General features: G+C 40.3%; 1 protein-coding gene and 1 long non-coding RNA gene across 2 annotated transcripts; one reads left to right on the top strand and one right to left on the bottom strand.

Moving 5' to 3' along the window:
- The first annotated feature begins 13 nt into the window (after positions 1-13).
- arsb (arylsulfatase B) lies at positions 14-19861 on the top strand. Its single transcript, XM_008423423.2, has 8 exons — positions 14-311; positions 1081-1267; positions 2564-2754; positions 2841-3048; positions 4674-4917; positions 6198-6268; positions 16400-16531; positions 17982-19861. The coding sequence occupies exons 1-8, from the start codon at positions 39-41 to the stop codon at positions 18245-18247; spliced, it is 1572 nt and encodes a 523-aa protein (XP_008421645.1). The 5' UTR covers positions 14-38; the 3' UTR covers positions 18248-19861.
- Positions 2979-8588, bottom strand: LOC103473306 (uncharacterized). Its single transcript, XR_534998.2, has 3 exons — positions 8108-8588; positions 3434-3533; positions 2979-3068 (listed from the first exon to the last, which is right to left on the bottom strand). It is a non-coding gene; the product is annotated as an uncharacterized LOC103473306 (long non-coding RNA).
- Positions 19862-24902: the final 5041 nt, after the last annotated feature.

Below are 24902 nucleotides of genomic sequence, written 5' to 3'. Positions count from 1 at the left end.
TGTTTACGCTTAAAAGCAGCGTCGCTGTTGAGCTAAAAATGACGCGGGACGGTAAAAGTCAGGCGGCTTTCTGGTTCCTCGCTGCGGGGCTCCTGTCTGTCTTGATCGGGCTGGTTTCAGCAGTTCGGCCGCCTCACATCGTTTTCATCCTGGCCGATGACTTGGGCTGGTACGATGTGGGCTATCACAGCTCAGAAATCAGGACGCCAAACCTGGACAAACTGTCGGCTCAGGGGGTCCGCCTGGAGAACTACTATGTCCAGCCGGTGTGTACCCCATCCAGGAACCAGCTCATGACCGGGAGGTACCAGGTGAGGCCCGAGTACAGGCACGCAAGGACAGTTCTGCCATTTTACACCCAGAAGTGAACAGATCTCAGATGTGCACAACAAAACAATTACTTTATTTATATGGAGTTAGATTAGGGCCTTTATGCAATCTGATGCCATTAGACTAAAACCTTCAAAAATGGTTTTTGCTGAATTGTTTTTGTTGAACAAATGCATTTCTTGTGTTTTATTAAAACTAAGAAATTACCAACTAAAAACAGTTGTTCTAATCTAAATATACTTTCAGCAATTAGATCTACATCAAACATTTTTTTTTGAATGAAAAATGAATTTTTTTTTTACATTCCATTTACCAAATAAAACTCTACATTTAAACATGCTGCATTTTGACCTCCTACTCAAAAGAAAACACTGTATATTATCGTAAATTATAAACTTAAACTGAGTTTTTAAGTTTTACGTTTCTGCTGTTGAAATGGCGAACAACTGATTCATTTGATGATAAAGTCAGAGTAATTTACAAATATACAGTATATGTATGAGGAAGCGTTGCCTTTACTGTCATTTTAACCATCCAAATAACACAATGATTAAAGTGCTTAAGTGGAGATGTAAGAGTTTTAGATGTAGTTTAAGGAAAGGAACCAATGTTGACATTTATTTTGTAACTTTTTTTTTGTGCTTAATTTCTGCAACATGCTGCCAGTTTCCTCTTCGCTAGTTTTGCAAGTAGCCTTTTCCGCTTTTTCCATCCGTTTCCTAACAGTCCGGTTACCTTCAACCCCCTCAGATCCACACAGGCATGCAGCACCAGATCATCTGGCCCTGCCAGCCATATTGTGTCCCTCTGGATGAGAAACTGCTGCCTCAGCTACTGAAGGAGGCGGGCTACGGCACTCACATGGTGGGCAAGTGGCACCTGGGCATGTACAAGAAGGACTGCCTGCCCACGCGCCGCGGCTTCGACACATACTTTGGTTCGTATTAAATAATAGATTTCCTACATGGGATTTTTATGGAATAAAGACAATATTTAATATTTTTATATCAGCTTTCATGTATGAATTGAAGAAATAAAAGAAAAAAAGCAGGGTCCAGTTCACGGGGGAAAAATATTTATGGGGCAATTGTCCAGTGAGAGAAGCAAAGGGTTTTAAAGCACTCTGGTCAGATCCTTTGTCGTTGGAATTCAACATGGTTGAGGCAGACCTCTTAAAAATTGTAATTGCACACTTTATGTGAGGGAGCTATACGGCAATTGTGTAAAAGGAAGCTGGAAACAGTTGCCTCACTTTTTTCCTTTTTTCGACACATAATATCCCTCAAAGGAGCTGGCCCATGACTGGTGATGGGGAAGATTGGGATTCTTTGCTTATGGTTCATACACAAAGATGTTAAAATTGTCAGCCGGTTTTCAAAATCGGAGAGGATGGTGGGAAAAAAACAACAACAATTCAGTGTCCTTACAGTTTGAGATGTGTCCACTTTCCTGCTGATTCAAATGGTGGAATTACTTTCCCAGCTTGCATCGGAGATAAATTTTTTTTTTACAAATACATTGTGTATTGGTTGTGCAGTAACATATGGGGTAACAAATGGGGGTTATTCTGAGACTTAAGTGTGTGACTTGGGCTGTACCTTTGTATTAAAGGATCTAAAACTATTTATTACAGAAATAAGTATATTGTCTAGAATGACAAAGAAAACAACATGGACACAATGATTATTTTGAAGAAAGATCAGATCTGGTGCTGTTAGGAAATGTTTAGTCAGAACTGATTCCAGGAGGATTAGTGAAGCACCGATTTCACATCACTGCTGATGTCATTGATACCATTGGAACTGAACATTCTATTGTAGCCTGATGTAAAAACATTTTTGCTAGACAATGTCAGATATTGATAAGTTTTAATTTTTGTTTTCAAACATTATGAAGCCAAAAAGAAAAAAAACCCCAGAAATATATGAGGCTCTTCTGAGGCCTGGTAACGAGTCATAATTGGATTCAGGTGTGCAGAACCAGGGAACCGTTCAAAACATGCGACGCCTTCTAAGGGTTTGTGTGTCACTGGCATCTAGTGGTCGGAGTGGAATAAACACTCCGCTCGCTGTATCTCCGCAAATTGCAAAATTCCTCGAATCACTTCAACATTGTAAACATATATAGCATAATATGATGATATTGTAACGCAAATACTAGTAAGGTAGTAATTTTGAGGGGGGAAGAAAAGTTTCATGGCCGCAGGTTTGAAGTCGTAACCTTTGCGTCGCAGGTTACCTGACGGGAAGTGAGGACTACTTCACTCACGAGCGTTGCTATGACATCGCTCCTCTGAACCTGACGCGCTGCGCGCTGGACCTCAGGGACGGGGAGGAGGTGGCCGCCGCGTATAAAGGAGACTATTCCACTGAGCTGTTCAGTCAGAGAGCTGTCAGTGTCATCAAGAAACACAACTCCAGCAAGGTGATGCACACACACATCTTATTTTTTCAGTTTCCCTGCCTTGTATATGAAATATTCTTTTTTTTTTTTTTCCTCTGTTGTCTCAGCCACTGTTCCTGTACGTGGCCCTGCAGGCGGTTCATTCACCCCTGCAGGTACCGGAGCGTTACTTGGCCCCCTACAGTTTCATTGAGGACCGTCATCGCAGGCTGTACGCCGGCATGGTGTCGGCCATGGACGAGGCCGTGGGCAACATCAGCCTGGCTTTGCAGCAGGAAGGACTTTGGGACAACACGATCCTCGTGTTCTCCACAGGTACACAACCACGCTCTAACCTACAGAACCAAACACAAATACACAGCACACTTTCTAGCAATTATCTGTTAAAACAAACAAACAACAAAAACAGGTATTATTTTACCTTTACTTCACTGTAGTACAGTTACATAACATAACTATCTGTAACTTTTACAACCTAAAGAGCCATTTTGCCCCCAGGACAGTCAAATAAAACTCGCAAATGTTGCACTATTATTGGGGAAAAAAAGAAGACAAATTTTAGAGAAATATCTACTTTAGAAATGGAGTAGAATAGATAGATAGATGGATGGATAGACCTGTTTTGGGTTTTACCCTTCTAGAGACTAAACTATTTGCATATTTGCCAAAAGAAAAGAACAAAAATCAAGCTGATCTTAACCTGTTCTTATCTTTAATACCCTGGTGTTCCACTAGAGGGCAGCATGTCGCTGCACTTCTTGGGGCCAGTCAAAGTCTCTGGCCTTTTGACAGTTCTCCATCTGAAAGAAATTTATGAGAGAACATCATCTGGTCATCCAAACATGTGGCCGCTCACAGTTTTCCACATGTGGAACATCTAATGGTTAGCATCTGAAGTAGGCAACCACTTTGAGGGTTATTTTTAGTGGCGTCCATGCTTTTTAATGGCTAATTAGAAAACGGGAACAATGCTTTGATAGTGAAAACGTGAGGGTGGATGCAGTAGGTGGTCCCGGTTCATTGTTTCTTCCACGCATATGGTTGGCTCTGACGGCAGCAACAGCGCCTCAATGCTGGTCGGAAACACTGCAAATGCTTACAGTAAAAAAAAAAAAAACCCACACGTAGCAGTGTGTGAATAATCAGTGATGCAACCTTTTATATTTCATGAAACACTTCCCGCTCCCCCGGTGAAACGTTTTATCCATCTCCCCGGTCGAGCTGTTGTGCTTGGCTCCTGCGTGTCATGACTAACAGGAAGTAAATGAGCCCTGAACTCGCTCTGCCGTTTTACTGTAAGACGTCCGCCTCTCCGGGCGGGTGAGAGCCGCGGCCAAACCGGCGGGGAGGAAAAGAGCAAGCAGGTCCGCAGAGCGCCAGAGCAGCTTGGAAAAGCATTAAGGAGTGAGATTTTCCAGAACAGTTTGACACACAGGCTACTTCCTGGACTTGCATGGTACCCTGCTACTGAATGGGGATCCCTGGCTGGGGAAGTGTGTTTATACCGGACCCACGTAATGGGTTGATGACAACCTGTGTGCTACAAAATAAATATAAAAAAAAAACAAGAAAAAAAAACATCCGTATCGGTCAGAATCATCATGTGAGTGAGTAAGTAAAATTTGTCTATATAGAGTCTACATATTACAGACAATAAAATCACTAATGCGCCACAAAGACCCAAACATAAAATCAATAATATAAAAACTGAGATAAAAGGTAGCATAAATCAATTAATTGTGATAAATTGAAGTGAAATAATTTTGATTTTTTTTTCAACTTCACAATAAAAGATAAATAAAAATACTAATAAAACGCATTCAACTGTGTGGTTTTTAGCACAACATAAAAACTTAAAGAGGTGTGAAGACTTTTGTTTAGTCTTCAAAACTGAAATCTGCTTTTCTTTTGACCAGATTTGTCTATTTTTTCTCCGCCAGATAACGGAGGCCAGACGGTGTACGCTGGCAGCAACTGGCCGCTGCGTGGGAGGAAGCTGTCGCTGTGGGAGGGGGGCGTGCGGGCAGTGGGGTTTGTTGCCGGCCCGCTGCTGGAAAAACCCGGAACCGTCAGCCGGGAACTCATCCACGTCTCCGACTGGCTGCCCACTCTGGTCGGCCTGGCGGGAGGCAGCACCGGCGGCACAAAGCCTCTGGACGGCTTCAACGTGTGGAAGACCATCAGGTGCTGCCCCTCTGTCCGCTTCCCCAAACCCGGATCTGTGTTTGTTACCGTGGCAATGCGAGCAGAAAAGGGAGGACATTCCATCATTCATTCACACATAAATCTCTCCTCCTTTCTGCCTGTGATGTTCTGCTGTCAGTTGGTTTCAGAGCAGATCTTTTCATGCGGACGCCGTGTCAACAGAGCTAATCGATTGAATTACTTTCATAGCTGGATGTTTTTTTCCCCTCCTGTATTTTATGGAACTTTGTAAAGGAGCGATTGCAGCGCGGAGGGGTCACATGCGACCGCTCGCAGACCACAGACGTACTTTCCATGTGAGTTTGGCAAACTGTCAGCGAGTCCCGTCTGACCGCCACGCTGCAGCCTTGTGAAAAAATATTTGCCCCCGTTTTCAAAATTCCCTTGTTTTTGCCCCAAGCCTGGCACTGGCGACCTTTTTCATTTCAAGGAGCTGCGTTTGCCCTTGGCCTATTTTAGGGCTGAGAAACGTATCGCGATACAAGACTTTTAAATCAGTCGACATCGATGATTTTGTTTTAAATGTCTGAAATTCTGCCAAATTGGGGCGTGGCCTTTCTTATTTCATCCACATCGTCATTTATTTTTAAACAGTTATGAGGTGAGATGGGGAAACATGAACCTGCTGCTGTGCTAGTCACTCAACAGGTTGTTGCTAGGTAACCAAAGAGTGAGTGAGTTAGCTGATGCCACCAGCTGTGCTTAGCTAATTTTGAGAGGTTGATGAGCTGTATGTAGATGTATTATTCATCTATGTTGATCATGTGTCCTTCACAATATGTATTGTTATTGATTTATTTCGAACAGACAATAAAAGTAAAAAATGGAGAAAAAAACCCAGGATAAATAGTTATGCCAGCTGTCATGCAATCATGATCACTTATTGGGTCTCTGATGGACCGAATCAGCACACCGCCACTTGTTGGAGCTCCATGACAACGGCATGCATCTCCACTTGCCTCCAAGAGGCCGACCTGTCAGCTAACGGCAGGATAGGAACCGAGCAGCAGGCAGCAGAAGAGCCAGAGTTATTTTAGTTGTGTTATCAGAGCGTGTGGTGAAGGCGAGGGGAGCGTTTTCTCGGCGGTGGACTGTGGTCAGAGGCTGGCAAACGGCAGCCAGCTGGTTCACATTTACAGATCCCAGCGGGGTTTTCACTGTGCATGAGTTAGACGTCACCATCCCTCTGTGTGTGCGTGCTTGCATGTGTTCAACAGTAACGCCCCCCTTTTCTTTTTTCTTTCTTTTTTTTTTTGCAGCAAAGGCTTCGCCTCGCCCAGACAGGAGCTGCTGCACAACATCGACCCTTTGTATTCTGACCTCACTCCATGTAAGTTCCTTCTTCCGTCCGGGCCAATTATGAGGACCCATTGTCTGAATGGACTGTTGTTTTTATTTTGGTCTAAAAAAAAAAAAAAAAAAAAAAAATAAAATCCATAAATTTAAGAATGAGTCAACTTTCTTTTCAATTATAAAAAATTGAGCAAACTCTACTCTTAGCATGGTGAACATCCCTCTTTGGTTTATAGGGAAGCACTTGGTTTTGGCTCCTTGATTGTTTGTTTTCCCCAATCTTCTAATTGTTGAGTTATGGAGATTAAAAACACCTGCCTTGCCTGAATAACGTAAAAAGCCCCTAAATACTGTGGGCAACTTAAAAACGCAAAGTATGAATTTAAAAAATTTAGGTCTTTGTGGGTTTATAGAAGTCCTGATCCTCTTTCAACAAAGATATTTTTTTGCAGAGCTGAGAAAAATGTTTCTCTAAGAGGAGATTAAAAAAAAGTGTGTGTTGTGCACACCTACGCTGAATATTCTGTGATCGATTATTGGAAACATTGACATAAGGGTCCCATTTTCCTACTTGCACACAAGTACTTTCCCTGCTAGAAGCCACAACAATTACAAAGCAATAAACAGATTTTTTCCACAGACTTCTTTAGTTTTTTCCCTTTAAACTTTAATTCTAGGCTAAAAGAATTAATGAATTTGAGGAAAGGGTAAACATCTTGCTAAACATAAGCTGCAGCCTAGCGCTGCTTTAGTCGCTCAGATCTTTGTTGTTTAGACGTTGACTTTATCGCCTCCTGCTGTTGTTTTGTAGGTATTACTTTGTTGTGTTTTTTAATTGATTGTGCAGATATTTTTCACAACAAAGGGGAAAAAATGTTTTAAAAACTTAATCATAGCGTAGCAGAGGCCTAATGTGTGACCTACAACCTTATAATGAGAGTAGTTTTGTATTGGTAAGTACATGCTAATAGCTCCAGACATGCTAGCCTAGCAAGCCTCAGGGATGTGAAAAACTCTGCGAAAAAAAACCTATTTGTTGAATGAGAACAGTGTTCCCATGATTGCCTACATTTTTATTCAAATTTACCACACTCTAGTCAAAGGTAATGTTAAGTCATAAAGACCATAGTGTTGTCTTTATCCACTGTAAAGATGATTAAAGTAGCATTAGCCAAACTTTCCAAAACAATTAACATTTGGGTAGATTATGATTTAAAGCTCATATAAATGAGATTTAGTATTTGACTTGTTATATTAAGACATCCTAAAATTGGACCTTGTCTTGTCTAAAATCAACAGAAGAAAAAGAAAAAGCTAAATGCTAGCTAAATCCCTCAGCTTATGCAGTTACAAAATTAAGCATTTACGTGTGTCTGGGCTGATTGATGTGTTTTCTTTATTTGTTTTTATATGGGAAAATTAAGGGTTGAGGTTATGTTGTACTTAACAGCAATGCAACATTTGCTACAAAATACACATAGGATATAAATTAATTGAGGTAATGTATTTTTGTTTTATTAATTTTTTTAAAAAGTGGGATAATTTAGGTTAAAAAAAGAGCAATTTTGAGACATGAGCTATTCTGCGTTTGGTAACCAGATTATGTATTCATAACACTTCACAAATTCCTAACTACCGAGTTTTCTTTGGAGTCTAATCACAATGTACCCATGAAAAATCATCTCTAAAGAACTGGTTTGTTCTCATGCGGCTGTAAAAAGAGCTCAGCGGCGATCTACATCACAGTGAATATGACGGGTATCATGATTCTAAAGAATACATCCCTGCTGTGCTGTAAATCCTGCAGCTTGACTAGGTTTCATCAGGTTGCTGGATTCCGTGAAGTACCGAAATTTACAGCCTCTAATTTACCTACCATGAGCATCCCTGAACTGTGGGAGAATACCTTCGCTGGTCCGTTTCAAGCTGTCCAAGTCGTGATTCATCTCCGGGCGACGGCCAGCGGCTTGATAAAGCCAGAGAAGATGGAAACCTCCTGTCGCGTCTTTTCCCCTCCCATGTTCGCGCTGTGCGGGATGCGTGTTTCTCCTCGTCCGCTAGTGTACATCTGCTGTTTTCTTTCCTCCCAGCATGGGCAGGAATATCAAAGGAACTTTGTTTGAGTTTTGGATTTGCGCCGCAGATCCCAGAGCATGTCGTTGTGTAATATTAGACAAAGCCTTTTTCCAGTGCACAAAAATATGTTTGCTCTAAGCCTGTTTGTAGATTAGAGGATGTTCGGTGTGTTTGTGGACTGTATTTTTGTCACAGTATAACAAAACAACTTCAGTATGTATAAAAAGACCAGGAAACGTTGGGCAGAATGATACAGTAGAGTCCTGGTTTTCACAGGATTAAAGTTGTGAAGTTTCAATAAGGATGAGTCTCCTACGGGAAGTTGCAATGTTGCGATCGCAAATATTAACACAAATTCACTCATCGTTCGCAATTTCTGCACTGACTTGCCGTTTTTACCAGTCATCGCACATTTCCGCAAATCTGACCAATCATATACCTTGATATTTGCTGTATTTCCTTCTTTTCTGACCAATCACTGCAACTCAGCTGGATTTTGACCAATGCCATTAGGCCCCTGGTGACGCTTTATTTGACGAGATACTGCAAAGTTGATTCTATTAATGAGCTGTTAATGTAAGTTTTAATGCAACTTTGCATGAACACGTAATTATTTAGCAAATAATGCTAAATTGACACTTATAATGCACTTGCAATGCAACTTTTAATGCAAACGTGCATTAAAAGTGTCATTATTTACCGAATGACACTTCATGACAAGTCATAAACATTCATGAAGATACCTTCAGATAAAGTGTTACCGCCCCCTTTTAATTGAACTTCCTGTTTCACGGCGACTCTTGAAAACCAAACCTGCAAGTTGAAAAAGTATGTGTGACGCTAGATGCCTTTTTTTTTTTTTTTTTTTTTGCATCAACTATTTTGAGAAGTTCTATAGGATTTGCTTGTACTGTGTGGTTCATGCCATCATCCATGACCAGTATGGAATATTTCCTTTGCACTTTGAAAAACTCCTCAGGAAATAGTTTTATTTGCTATAAGGTGCTACTTCAAAAAGGTACTTAGAATGTTATTTGCACTTTACATATTAACTATGTTAAAATCCTGTCTTTTTTGGGAGGAAGATAATGTGCAGCACTTTCAACTTTTGTTGTGAAACCACATAATGGCATAAATAAAGCTTTAAAAAATGTGCAACTTTTTCTTAAGACTCCCGCAATATCAGTAGCTTTAGGTCGCAATAAAAAAAAAAAAATGTTGCAGTTACTCCAAGAAGAAGACCCATAGTTACTTCACAGCTCAGTATTGACTACAAATGCTTGCCCCGCTGTTCAGATTTTTTATTTGCAAAGAAACAATGTTGGAAAACCGTGTAGTTTTGTCCTCCGTCTGTTACATAACGTCCAAGTGAAATACACAGAAGTTTGTGACTTTGTGACAAAAACTAGATACTTGCTGCATCTGGTTCACTATCAGAGGATGTCTTGTTCTTGTTTTTGAGAAAAAGGATTATTTGAAAGAGATACATGTTTCATCTTCACGCTTTGTTAGAACCTCTTCTTGTTGCTATTCAGTTGTAATGTGTCTGAAGTTGTGATTAGTCATTGTTATCAGCCAGCAGTGCTGAAGTGCTAGTTTTTAGAGCTGGGTGTAGCGTGCGTTGTTTAACCTCTGATTGCAGGGAGGATTCCTGGAAGAGGGTCATGTGACTGAGGACACACTGGAAACACAGAGGGGTGGACTCCTGCTTTAACCACTTAATAATTTGTGAACCCAACCACCACCTCCATCTCGGAGGGCTTAATGGGACTCTCTGGTCTGTGGCAGCTATTTCTGACTTTGAGGGGAAGACTGGACCTTCGACGTTTAAAAATACCATGCTTTTTTTCTTTATTACCTTTTGTGTTATTCTGAAATCTGATGTGCCACAGTAGGGGTGTAATGGGTCAGTGGAGGAACAGATGTGAACCATATGATCCTACAAAATCAGTTTTGCCAAAAAAAAGGAAAAAAAAAGGTGATTTTTAGCTAAGTTTATAACAGATGCATTATGATAGAAATGTTGCTGTGAAAGAACTTTGACATTCAGATCAGACCAAAGGCTGGTTGATCCTTTTATTAGGATTTTAAGAACAACCCAGTCATGTGTATTTTGTCTTTTTTATTTCTTTACTTACACCAAAGCGTCACTAATTTGAATCTAGAGTTTAGTGTCACCAAAATACATGGCGTTGCTATAATTTGAAAGTTTTTATTTAAGCTCTATCAAATAAAACATTTTATTTAGATAAAACATATTTTAAATATTTCTATCAAATCTTGAGTTCTGGTAGAAAATTTTAGGACTGGAACTCTGGATAATTTTAGCCTGGAACATTCTGGAATGTAGGAATCTGGAAAGTTAATGGCTAGCTACTTAATCTAGCTAGCTACTAGCTGTCTAGCAGCTAGTACTAGCTACTACCTACTAGCTGTAGCTAGCTACTAGCTGACATGAGGCAACTGAACATTCTGGAACGTGGGAGCTTTGAGGAAAGCTAATAGCTATCTAGTCAAACTGAAGCCTCTGTGCTAGCTACATTAGCTGCCTCATTAAAGATGTTTTCCTCGTTTATCCAAAATGAATGTTGCATGCTGGTGAAGCTAATTGAGGTGAAGATTTAGTGGACATATCCAGGATGTACCCCACCTTGGCATTCCACACGCTGGCTGCTGGGATAGGCTCCCATGGGTACAGGAAGTAGATGGTGATGGTTTGTGCATTACTTAACGGTATGAGTCCCATGGTTTTAGCCCTTAACTTCCAATCATTGTAACATCCTTTATGACAGCTTTATGAACCGGAGCGCAGTGTTTTTAATATGTGGTGGCGAGTCTCTTCCTGTGACCTCAGCTCTGCATTGCGGATTGTAATTTGAACAACACACCCACACCAATATATCTCGCCGAGCTGTTTTGACACGGGGCTGTTTTCGAGCAGCTTGTGGAAAACAAGGGATTAGCGAGAACATTTGTTTGGGCCTTTATGGAAAGATCGGTTTGAAGATTGCAAATCTAGTAGCTTAGCAACAGCGTTTTCCTTGACTTTACAGATGAAGGAAGTTATAGCGCCTAAAGTTTTCATGTCTGAACCTTTTCCCACATTCTTTCAGTCAAAAGCCACACACTTCATTGTATTGGGATTTTACAATACGTTGTTAAATCCCAACATAAGGAAGTGCATCATTCTTCTTCTTGTATGGACCTTCTTGTCCATTCTTGTTTACAAAGTAGCACCAACATCAGTCAAAGAGTTTCTGAAGAACACTTTTCCACAGATCCTTGGTTGGATACAGGTCTGGACTTTGACTGGGCCATTCTAACACTTGCTCAATATCATTCAATTATACCTGTGACTCTAGTGTTTCTACACTCTACTTTCCATTAGCTTTGACTGGCTTCACTGTCTCTAATGAAGAAAAGTGTCCCCCACCCCCACAGCATGATTCTGTCACTACAGACCCATTCAATATTCAATAAATTAGATGATTGTTGAAAAGTCAATTTATTTCAGTAACTCCATCACCATATATATAGATTAATTAGACAAAACTGATGTTTTAACACCTTTGTTTCTCTTTATTTTTCACTTACAGGTAATGAAAAGGTGACATTAAATTTTTTTTATATTACATCAGCCCAATAAAAATAACTATTTTTAATCAAAATTATGTTTAAGACCTGCTTAAAGCTTGTTTTCAAATTGGACTTTCATTCAAAACTTTTCAGATCTTTACATGTAAAAGAGATTTTTTTTTTTTTTTTTCTGTTGTGTTCTGGACTGACGATCTCCAAAGATTTGGGAGGAAAGCTTGAACTCCTGACCTCTCGAATCGGCCGAACCTACAAAAGCGAGCATATGCAATAATTGGTCGGAGTTCGGCTGAACAAAAGTCCGGCTGCTGACGTCACCGGTTTTTGAGACGGGACTGTTTTATGGAGCTAAATCCCATGGTGCCTGGGATTCTCCTCAAGGTTTACTGGTGACCATTACTATATAAATCACTGAGGCGGCGAAGAGCAACACTACAGCTTTACAAGCTTACGCCATCGTGTTTCATGTTGAAATCGTTGTCAGCCACCAAACCGACAACAAGCCTCCCTTTCTTAGCATTCCTGGTTTTGGGATTCCTGTCCTATTGAGGCTGCTTCTCACTTTGAGTTCCTTCCCCTTTTTCCTCTCAGTCTCTTGTCATTCTTTTTGGGGTTTTTTTTGGGTTTAATTCATGAAAAGCGTTCTATTTTTTTCTCCCCCCAACATACTTTCCTCCTTTCAAGTTGGCTTTGAAAAAAATTCCTTTTCCTGTTGCTCTCGCAGAGGGGATGTCGACTAAATGTGTCACAGAGGGGTCCCCGACGCTCTCGATTGTTGGGAGAGGCACAAAGGAGGTGGTGTGGGGAGAGAAGTCTTGGACTTGACCCAAGACTTGTAACACCCCCAGATTTCCCTACAAAGCTCTTCAGCTTTTTCCCCTCTAGCTGTTTCTCTGATTCAAAATATTCCTCGCTCTACTCGCTCCTCCTCTCGCAGAGCGTCTGCCGTGGATCTAGAAGAGCGTATCGTCTTCCCGAGCTCATCCGTGGAATGATTTTAACACGTGCACATGTGGGGAAAAGCGTTGGAGGCCCAAATTCCTTAAATTAGCGAGAGCTCGAGCACCAGGAAACAAATCAAAACCAGTAAAGCTCACATAATTTATGTTCCCACCTGCTTGCACACAAAAAAAAGTGTTTATTCCTCTTGAATTTTGTCTTAAGGTCTAATGTATCTTATTGGAACGGTACGTGACAGTCCAATACAAAAGTCGGTCTGCATCGCTGTGAAGTGGAAGGAAATGATAAATGGGCTTCAGATACTTTGAGAAACAAAAATCTCAGTAGGTTGGAGTGCATTTCTGTTCAGTCCTCCTGTGTCGATACTTTCCAGAACCGTCTCACAGGCGCAAGTGTTTGGGTTCTACCAGTTTTTCACATCTGGACACGATTGTTTTGACGTGTTCGTCTTTTTCTTTTTCAAAATGGCCAAAGCTCAGTTCGCTTGCATTGTGTCCGCTAACCCTTAAAGAGTCTTAAATTAGTGTATCTAAAATTAAGGCCTTAAAATGTCTTAAATCCATTGAAAAGCAATAAGTTGGCATTAATTACGTTAATCACAGGTCTTAAATTTTTTTTGTGGCAGGACTATTTAATTGCATATATTCTATGTAGTTTCCTTTTTCTTGCGCAACTTTACTGTTACTCAAAACTTTGATCCTGCGTTCACTGCAGCTGTGGCTACCAGTAGTTAGCTGCTAATATACCCTTGCTAGCTAATTAGCTCACCTTTTTTTTACATCCATTATGGGCAAGTGCAAAGTTTATCAGCAGGATTCGGTTTGCTCACTTCTGTTGCCAACTGATACAATTTGCTTCTTTGCAGTTTTCCTTTGTACGTTTGTCGTGACGCAGGTCTTAAATTTAATTCATAATGGTCTTAAAAAGGTCTTAAATTTGAGTTGGTGAAATCAGCAGAAACCCCAGCTCAGATATAGAGTCTTTGATCATCGTTGTTCCAGCTTTGCTACAATTTCACAGTTCAAATTTGCACAGAACTTTGACTGATGGTGCAGCTCATATTCTGGTGCGTTTAATAGTCCGGATATCACAGTGACATTGACTTTACACGCACTCTTACTAGTGTGTCTTGTAAAATAAACATGTCTGCAACACATATTACTATTGACGCGAGAAGCTGCCATATTGAACCCTAAAGTCGGCCTTAAATATCCTAAATGTTAGGATTAGGATCCAGTTAGGGGTCCAACTTTGGGTGGCGTTCCAGTTGTTTATTCCTACTGGGCAGTGGGAATTGAACGCAGCACCAGCTCCGTTTAGCTTATTGTTCACTAATGTTCTCCAGGAAACCTGAGGCCTTCACAGCTGGACTTACTCTTCGTTTTTGTGTTTTAAAATTATGGGCTTGTTTGTGTCTATCTGCCACCTAAAATTCTAATAAAAATACATTAAAGTTTGTGGTTGAAAACAAAACTGAAGGCTTATGAATACTTCTGTAAGGCACTGCACATACCACTCAGTTGTGCAACAGCGTCTGTTTAGTTCGCAGGCCTCTCCCCGTTGAGCAGCCCGGCTGAATGCATGCGAGACCCATTAAGATGCCCGCATGTCACTTGCGCAACGAAGGGTGAAGAACTGAATGTCGTAGCTTTTATCATGTGGTTCAGAAACGCTGAGATCGGAAATGTTTTGACTCTCGAGTCATGTCACTGCGGTGGACGGGCTTCGCGTGGGTTGCGGCAATGTACGTATGCAAAGAACGCGAGGAAGAACTGTCTTTTTTTCTTTTTTTTTTTTCTTTGCTCTTTCAGCGCCGCGAGGCTGAGATCACTTGCAAATCTGCCTAATCAGCAGCACATTGTTGGGGTCAGCAGCGGCATGAACCTGGGAATGCTCCCAAGGCCAGGTTTCCCTTGCTCCTCTTGGAAATCACAGACATGTGTGCTCCCTTTCTGGGAGATATTTTTTTCCCGTCGGCTGAGAAAGCTCACGGCGGGAGGTTCCAGAAAATCCTGGACATCGTCAATACAAGGATAAATAATTGACTTTTGCTTTGTGAAAGCGGAGAAAGTGTTGCCAACTGGTTACTGCGGCTGTAATTTTTCATCGTATCTGTGGAGCTGCACTCATGGTGAATTACTCATTGTGCTTGGCAGGCGTGGAAGACTGGTGCTGAGTCAACCACATCACCGCCATTTGTCAGATTTCTACATTTAAATTCTCCGTGTTTGAGGAAAATCCTGTCTATTACAATTTCTCTCGTCAAAGATTGCCTACCAATTAAAAGTAACTGCTTATTGATTGTGCGTGTGTGTGTGTGTGTGTGAGAGAGAGAGAGAGAGACCTTGCTGAGGATGTCCTGATCAGATTATGTTGCCTCACAAGTCCAAGTCCAAGTCCTTTGATTTTAGTAACGAATCTAAACCTATTAATTCATAAATACATTAAAAACAATAAAGAGGAGCTTAGAAACAGACCCAAGATGTCCCCGTTTTTAAAATTGTATTCACCTTATTTGTCATTTAACAGAACACTAACAGCTGTGTGAATCAAAGACAGATTTTTTTTGTACCCCTCTCCTGACTGATACTACAGTCTGAACTTTAGTTTTGGTTAGGCCTGTCACAATAAGAAATAAATTAATTAATCACTGATTAATTCATTTATTAATTAATTCAAATTATTGAATTATTAGTTCAATAATTTACATTTGCATGATTTATACTTTCTCTTTTTCTACCAAAACTGGATGGCAAAATTTTTCAGTCTGGTCTCAACTAACACTTTTTGTTTACAGAGACTTCATAATTTGTTTTATTTGTTGTTTTTTGTTGAGTATTTAAAATGTCTTCCAGTTCCTGTGTTAAATGTTCATGTTGATCTTTGAGAATGTGTTCTTGTGCTATTATGCCACTATCATGATTTTACTTGAAAACAATAAAATAGTTTATCACAATAACTTCTGGGACAATTTATCATCCAGCAAACTTTGTTATTGTGACGGGCCTGGTTTTGGTAAATGAAGACACGATGATGGATGTGAACTCCAGAAGACCAAAAGATTTTTCTTAGCATCTCGCTACGCTCTAGCTAGGCTGAGAAGACCCTCCCACTGCACTATTCTACTATATTCTTGTTGTATTTTGGGAAAAAATTTATCTTTCACAGACATTTCATTGGAACGGGAATCGTCATCAGCTTTGTGAAAAAATAACATGAATCCTTTTAAACAGGAGGGATTTCAATAAGCTTTGTTTGTTTTAAACCACTTTGCTTTTCCTCTGCTGATTCTTCGCCACCCGTCCCCCTCCTTTTTTTCTGTCTATTTATTTTGACGCCTTCATTCGATACCGACTGCGAAGTTCAGGCATGCGCTTGGCTTCGGTGCCGTTCTTCTGTCCCGTCACAGAAGGGGCTTTATGTCTGCCGGTGGTCTGATATCCTCTGGGTCAGCGTTTTCGAAATGTTTTTTTTTTTTCCTTTTGTTTTTGGAAGGTGGATGAAGTGAAGTATCAGCTCCGTTGTCTTCTCCCCGCAGGTCCTGGCAGGCAGAGTCGGTTAACTCTGCCCCGGGGGGTCGCTGAAGACCGCTGGGCCAAGTTTGGCTTCAATGTGTCCATTCACGCCGCCATCCGATCCTCAAACTGGAAGCTGCTGACTGGATACCCAGGTCAGTATTCTTTGTCACTGGTAATGACACGCTTAGTCTAAGTGAAGGCAGAAAGTCGGACACAAATAGAGCGTCTGTACTGGCATTTACGTTCCATGTTCACTCATCTCTGGTAGAAAACTCAGCCTTTTGTGGGTGAAAGTGTTGGCACAATGATGCTTATTTTTATTGCTGACATGTTTTAAACTAGTCAAGATTATCTGTACAGCATATTTCAGCAACAAGGCAGTTCAAAGTGCTTTTCACCAGAGTAACATCATACAAAACAAGCAAATATTACATTTGGTCAAATACCATCAATATGCAGCACATATGTTGATCGATGTTCCAGTTACTGTCAACCAAAGTAAACTCTTCAGGTGAAACTCAGTGTTTCAGCGGTTTTCCAGTTTTCTGGAAGTTTGTTCCGGATTTGTGCTATGCAGGACCCTGGAAAACGATGGAATTTCATTTCAACATTTTTATTGAAAGTATTTATTTAACCAAATCTCTTTCTCATTCTTCTGACATGTAGCAAATAAAAATACTTTTGTGATAATTCTGAGCCTGTAATGGTAAACGCTGAGAAAACTGTGTTAAATGAAGATATATTTTTGGGGGAGTTTGTTGTTTTTTTTTTTTTTTTACAATGTGTCTTTTGTAATCTGGTTTCTGTCACATTGTGTGAGAACATCTTGTTGTAACCTTGTCAGACCTGCTGATAAGGAAACTGTCCAAACTGCTGACTCCTTAAAAAGCAGTTTACAAGGAGAACAACGAACATCAATTATTTTTTTCACCACCAACTGCAGAGGGAAAAAAATAAGTTCAGGATCAACTCATCAGTCTTTATGAACGATGTGTTTAGAAGTGAAACGTAGGTAAAGATCAAATGACGTCACATCTGAAACGGTTCCACAGTGAATGACTTTGTGTTGTGAACATTGTAACAACCTGGCAGGTCCTCCAGCTCTGTAGCTTCATAGCCAATACTAGATGTCAAGCTAATGCTAGCTTGCTTTATTAGCAACTTCAGGACAGTTGGAAGGTTTTAGAAGCTAACTTGCTTCTAAGATGCTACGATTAGCTAAAACGTGTAAATACTGAAGCTTATTGAAAGGATCTTGCATTAAAACACATTGTGTTGCCAAGTATTGTTGGTCTAGTTTCTAGTGCAAATTAGTTAGTACACTTGAAATAAGATCAAATTGACTAATAGATAACCTTTCAGTGACATACAGGAACTTGTTTTTAGTAAATAATTCCTTAATATTTATGAAAAAATACTTGTTATTGACCTATTTCTTGCTGAAAAGTCACTTGTACTTTAGTTTTATCTTATTTCAAGTGTAATAATAAGTTAGCAGTAGAAACTAGACCAAAAATACTTGGTTAGATTGAGTTTTTTTTTTTTAAGTGTATGACACGTTTAGCTGCTACTAGCATGTCCTCTACCTCATTACCTCCCCAGGCTGCGAGGTTTGGTTCCCCCGACCTGGCCACAACGGGTCAGACTCTGAGGTCCCTAAGCTCGGCCCGCTGAAGCCCATCATGCTGTTCGACGTGGAAAAAGATCCAGAGGAGAGGAACGAGGTGTCGGCCCAGTTCCCTGACGTGGTGGATTACCTCCTCACCAGACTCCAAGAGCACCAGAAAACCGCGCTGCCCATAAACTACCCCGACGACGACCCCCAGTGTGACCCGGGCCCCACCGGAGCCTGGGGGCCGTGGGCTTAGATGGAGACAACATGGAGGCATTATGAAGGATTCTATTTGCACATGGTTCATTTTACCTGTGAATGTTAACAGCAGTTAACATTAATAATGTTTTTATGAACTTTTTTATTTTTCCTTTTGTTTTACATTTCTGACATCCGTACAACATGACATGTCTAAAGCCGTTTTCGCACTACAAGGAACGGAACGGCACGCTTCGGCCCGGTTCCACCCGTACTGCAGCCCTGTTGTGTTTGCATATAACTGAGGGCGGCATCGAAGCTGTACCTGACATTATTATTTTTTAAACTAAACAATGGTTGCGATGTAGCGGCAGAAGCCTTTTCCTTAGAGATGCGGTGGAAAACKTTCTCTTTCCTCGTTGACCGATCTAGTTCATTCTGTACTCGTTCATCAGCGAGTAAGCGGAGGAAAAAAAATCCCTCATCATGGGACCAGGTAACAGCAGAATGTTAAAGGGAATTCATCGCAAATGAAAATTATTGAAAAGAGCACTCTTTACAAAATACTGTAAGAACAGTTTAGTGAGAGCCAGCTAGACCCAATCAATGACTGACTGAGAAAAAACCAACGGCTGACTCTGAACCAATCAGCTGCTGATTCTAAGCAGAACTGCTCAGCCGGCACCTTGGAACCACAGCTCTTGTGGTTCCAAGTGGCCGGGTGGAACCGGTCGCAAGTTCTAATGCAAACATGGTCGGCCCTATTTTGAAACCGCTCCGTTCCTTGCAGTGTGAAAACGGCTTAAGAGTCTCCGATGCTTTCTGCTTGGTTTTAGCTCTTCATTTTTCTCCTTTTGAGAAAATCCACTGACGTATCGTAGAAATAAAAAAAGCACAGAAGCAGCAGGTTTGAATTTTAAAATGTTCGGAATTTATTATTTTATGTGGAGTAAAATGTGTTGAAATTAAAAGCAGATGGCAGCCATATTACAATTTTATCAAAGCAAAAATAAATATATTTATACATATATAAATATATAAGATATAATATTGCTATATTAAGAAACGCTACCAACATTTCATACGGCTTTGATGGCATCATCTCTGCCTCAAGGCCACATTTTTCAGCGTGTTTTCTATTACATGATTAGAAAGTCATTACATGTCATTCAACTAGAGAAAAGTTTACATTTATACATTTGTTTGTTTGAATATTAGTTTTTGTAGACACAGAAGGTTCAGTAAATGTTTTGATGCTCTTTTTGTGGATCAAAATGGTATTAAAATAGCTCCTAACATTTTTTGAATAAATTCAAGCATTCTCGTTTCCTCTCTCGTTAAAAGGATCTCATCATCCAGAGGAATGTGATGCCGTCAGCCGTTAATTATCTGATGGATGAATGTCAACAGAAATGATTTGTCCTGTGTTTTGAGTTTTTTATGTTGCAAGATGTATTTTATATATGTATCTGTATATATAAGGGAAGTTTGACGTTACTTTGTTTCTTTGTACTGTTCCTTTAGTTTGTATTGCTGTTGTCCCAACTTCTCTCATTTTGCAGAACTCGGATGTGGAATTAAATGAAAATGAACAAATAAAACAAATACGGCAGACCAGATTAATATATTGTTTATATTGTGCAATTGAATAAAGTCTACTTTTTTTACTGTGTCTCAGCTTGTGTACAATTTTTTTTCCACCAAAGATTTTCTTTTCTTTTACATTCCAGGACAAGGTTATTAAAATTTGCTACATCACAGCGACGTTCCAAAAACGATATTAACACATTTCATCTTATCCTATGCACATTCTCTCACCAATGAAGATTATTTCATTTCAGTGTCTGATCTATTTTCCAATGAATTTAGCAAATATCATTTTGATCATTATATGTTGCGTCACGACAAAATGCAGGTATTCTCCATGGCAGTAGTGGCTAATGTAGCAGCATCAGTAAAATCAGAAGAAATGAAATATATCTAAGCAATAAAATCTTATCAAATTAGATTTTTTTTTTTTAAATCTGATCAATTTAATGTTCAAAAATAAAATCAGAGGCCTTAGCTAGATCCCCTGGTGTTCTTCAGCTTTCCAACTCTTCTTGATTATTGACTTGTTGACATTTTGAACTACAGAAAACGGCACATTACAAACCCGGTTAGTCTCTTCAGGCCAGAATGAGCTTTAAACCTAATGTGGCTTTTGAGATTTTAGATCACAATTTGCTGAATTATTTATTTAGTGACAGTCAGACAGACCATATGGCCATGCACATGTATTCACTTAATCTTTAAACAGTTCCCAGTTTCATTTTTTCCACGTCGTTTTAATGCTTTTCAGGAGTAAAATGTTGTTTTATTCTTTAAAACTCTCCAGACTATCGCTTGGCTTACTCGTTTCCTCGGTAGCGCATATGAGAACACCACATGATTATTTTATGTCTCTGAGAAGAAAGTCCTCAGTACGTAGCTGAGGTTATAAATTTGCCACCCGCCTCCCCTGTTAGTTTACTCTACAATCAAAACTCTGAATTTCAGGATGGGGAAATATTTCATTTAATTAGACGTTGCTGTCCATGTAAAACCAGAGCCTGACACTTTCTCAGCTCGTCTGCAGACCGCTTTTTTTCCCCTTTTTTTTTTTGCACTTCTAATACCTCCATCCGTGTCATTACGATGGTGGTATCACGGCCCAACTCTACTTTTCTAAGCTGTTTTCACACTTGATGCCGCCCTGTGACTCTCAGGCTGAGTCAGCGCTGCGTTTCGCTGCCTCTAAAGTTGCCCCCAATCTGGCTCAAGAGGTGGTTGGGAAAGACACCTATGCAGACTTAAGGGTAAATTTCATGTGATCAATTAACCCGTTTTTGTTGCCATTAAAGCTGCAGTATGTAACGTTTACAAAAATGTTTCATTCCCATGTCAATTAAAACTATCACCATGTCATGATGCTTTGGTAGGAGACGGTTTGTCTGTGGAAAAAAAAAAAAATCAATCTCCTCCACCTTCTACAGGTGGTATAATTACAGTCTGCGAAAACTGACCACTCCTCCTGGTCAAAAACAACCAATCAGAGCCAGGAGGAGGGTCTTAGTGCTGCCAATCACTCTGCACAATTGCATGGTAGAAAAACTACTCAACAAAAGCATTCATCCGCTGCCGTGGTTGCTATGCTAACTTTGGTGAACCAGCTGTAACGTGGCAAAAAGCGAGCACAGGGAGGGTGAACACAAGAGTGATTGACAGCGCTAAGACCTTCCAGCATACTTGAGTCACGCCCAAACGTTAGCGACTCCGATGTTCTTATTCTTCTAAGAAACATCCGAAAGTGCTCTTATGCTAGCTTCAGCTAGCTCTTTATTTCTGTCTCTTTTTGTACAAGTTCTAATCCTCGAGCGCCCTCTGCTGGTTAGTACAACTATTATTCCAGTAAGATGCTGTAAAAACAAGCAATCGTTTCTCAATAGACCCTCTCTGTACGAAGCAATCCGTGGAAGAAGCGACTGGTTTTACCAGGCCAGGTTGGAACTAAAAAATGTGGATAATTGAAGTCAACGATATAAAAAATATGAGTCAGTTGCTTTTTCACATAAAATTTAATTTGTTTGGATAGTTTTTTGCTTAAGCAATCATTGAAAACTGCCTTCTGTGTCTCAGGTTATTTTTATCTGATCTGTTTTAGATCTGAAGAGAGCAGAAATCTGTAAAAGTTGCTACAGAGCAGCAGCAATATTTTAAAAACGCCATATGAAGGACGGACAAGCGGCTACCATCCTTGAAACCCCTTCTGGAATGTCCGCAAGGACGGAGCGAAGGACGGAGCGAAGGCCTCGGTCGGCGGTGAAGAGGGACTGGAATTCCAAACAAGATGGCGTCTGTCTGCGCCGCCTGACCGTGAAAACAGATTCAAATCAGGCCGACCGACCAGTCAGGAATGTGTTGAACCTCCGTCCTTGAAAGAAGGAGATCCGACAGCTCATCGCACCTCGTAAAGACGGAAGTCCTTGACGGCTCTTTTACAACGATTGGGGACCACCCGAGAGAAAGAGCCGGGAATGTTCTGGAGCCGCCGCAGAACGGCAGACCATGAAAGGCGAAGGAGGTGGCGTTTTTTTTTAAGGTGTCTCTTGTCAGGATGGCAGGAGACACCAGTCTGTACATCACCAGGCATGTGTGGCACATGCAGACACCAGATGAGCAAAAACACGTGACCTTGTTATTTGTTTGACAAAAACATCTTTTCAGCTTTTTCAAATCATTACTCCTACGTCTCCATGCTTGACAGTCGGTATGAAATCTTCCTGCCTTTATGACACATTATGTTTTTTTTTTCAAACTCACAAATTTTAAATGGACATGGCTTTTCTAAACCAATGCTCTAGTTTTGAAAGAAGGGATTTTTTTTTTGACAAACCTTTTAAGGTTTTTGTCTTTTTCTTTATCGACATGAAATAAAAAATGTAATGAGTTGCACCATCCTAGTCAAAGTGCAGAACTCAGCTTGTTTGACATGTGATGTTGGGACTTTAGGAGAGATGCGAATTAGTAGAGTCAGTGTCAAGAAACTAAAGTAGGGCAGAGACGATTAATCACAATTATTCACGATTAATCAACCTATTATTGAAATAACTGATTATTTCAATAATTAACTGGAGAACCCAAAACTGACCAAATTTAGCAGCAGGCACATTGACTGTGCTAAGACCCGCCTCCGGCCTCTGATTGGTTGCTTCCAGTTAGCAAGGTGGACAAACAAAAATTTTTTCCCCACATATTATCTGACTCGTACTAAACTGTCACAACATGGTGACAGTTTCAACAAATATGTAAAACATTTTTTTCTTTTTTAACTAAAGTTACATACTGCAGCTATAGGGAAAATCTGACGGTATTTTCCTGGGCATTCTGGGTAAATCACTGCAGCCCAGAGATTCAAAGTCCACTCAGATCTCACACAGACGACTGATTCGTCGTCTGTGTGAGCCAAAGTACTTTCACTGGAGACCACTGTTGTTCCGCTCTGACTCTCCAGCCGAAGGTCAGTCGGAGTAACAATGATCCCAGGAACGTCTGATAACATCAAGGCTGTTGTTCCTGACAATACCAACATTTGTTTATGCAGAAACTCCCTGATCGAGTCATGAGACTTCCCTTGTGTTTACACAGCATTCAAACCCCACTGACCGACGAGCAGGAATAAGAGGGCACTGGGAGGCCTGGCACCAGTTGCTCCCCTCATAGTCTCAACACTCTCAAAATAGTCCACTCAACTCTCCTTCACGGCCATGTAAACGGTAGCTGGAGGCACAAAAGTTTTTGTTTCGCACCATTCTTATTACCCAAGCCGGTGCCGACCTCCAATTTTTCTGTCACATAATTCTATTGAATTAGGCCAAAGTAGAGGATGGAAGACGGCGGACCCATAAACAAGGAAACAAAGCAAAGTTTGGCAGACATGTTGGACGCCAGTCGAAGGAACCTTCAGCATGTGAACAATCTGCACTGAACGCCGCCGCTGTTCCTCAGCTGTTAGCTTCCCAATAGGAAGGAGGTTAAAAGATGGATTTAGAGAGCGGTATGAAGGCCTTCTCGTTTCACATGCAAACTAAATCTGGTGATGAGTCACCTTTTTTGAACAACTGTTTCAAAAGATAAAAAATAAAACAGCAAAGTGAGTTGATATAAGCTGTAATTTCATTATGGACTCAGTCATCAAATTACACTTAAAGGTGAATCTGAGTTGACATGTATCAACCCAAAATGCACATAAGAATCTCACAGTTTGTTTTCTGCTTGCTAACTCTACAAATTTACACTAAAGACAGTCATGGTGGGTTTAAATGAAACCCATTAACAAACTATAACCAGCTGTTATCTGACTGTTCTGGTGCAAACACTGCTGCTATTCTTCAATTCATTATATCTTTCATTAAAAAGAAACTAATTTCTTAATGAAAAATGCTTTACAAAAATGGCTACAGCAGCCTTTACTTTGGTCATCTTTTACCACAGTGGGACATCTAATGCTAAAATGTAACAAAAAAATAATAAAGAAATTAAAAAGTGCAAAAATGACTGGATTGGGCTAATTTTTGTATTTATTCATTTATTTTTCTTGTTAGTTTTACCTGCTTAACAATAAACACAACTTTTATAAAATCTGTATATTGTTACAGATCCAAAACAGAAAAAGGGCTCAATTTCCAAATTATTTTAGGTCAAAATATATTTGTATTTTTTTATTTTGTTGACCTTTTTTTTTTTTTTTTAACCAATCCTGAACGGTGGTCAGGGGCCAAACAAAATCATTTCAAGGGCCCCAAATGGCCCCTGGGCCACACTTTGGACACTCAATGCAGAGTGATACACCATAATAAAATTACTAGAGTAAAAGTAAAAAGTACAACATTGTAAAAAAAAAATTAAAAAAAAACACTTCAAAATTACTTTTTTCCCAAAAAGTTACTCAAGTAAATGTAACTACCAGTTAGTACGCAAATCTGCCTTTTAGTAGCACTTAGTTCTGTTATTATTCCTCAATTTTCAAAAGTAACAAAACTGAATCCTGTTAAACTGAAAGAACACAAACACTTTCTGCCGGCGCCTTGTAGCGACATTAAATAGATCCTCTATTGACGAGGGATCCGGATCCAGGGGCTGGTGGATGGGGGGAGGGCTCTACCGGGTCACCCAGTCAGTCACTCCCATCCCAG

Source organism: Poecilia reticulata, linkage group LG12, assembly GCF_000633615.1.
Source record: "Poecilia reticulata strain Guanapo linkage group LG12, Guppy_female_1.0+MT, whole genome shotgun sequence".
In the NCBI taxonomy this organism is placed as follows: Eukaryota; Metazoa; Chordata; class Actinopteri; order Cyprinodontiformes; family Poeciliidae; genus Poecilia; species Poecilia reticulata.
The sequence above is the reverse complement of the archived record's forward strand: the minus strand, read 5'-3'. Positions and strand labels throughout refer to the sequence as shown.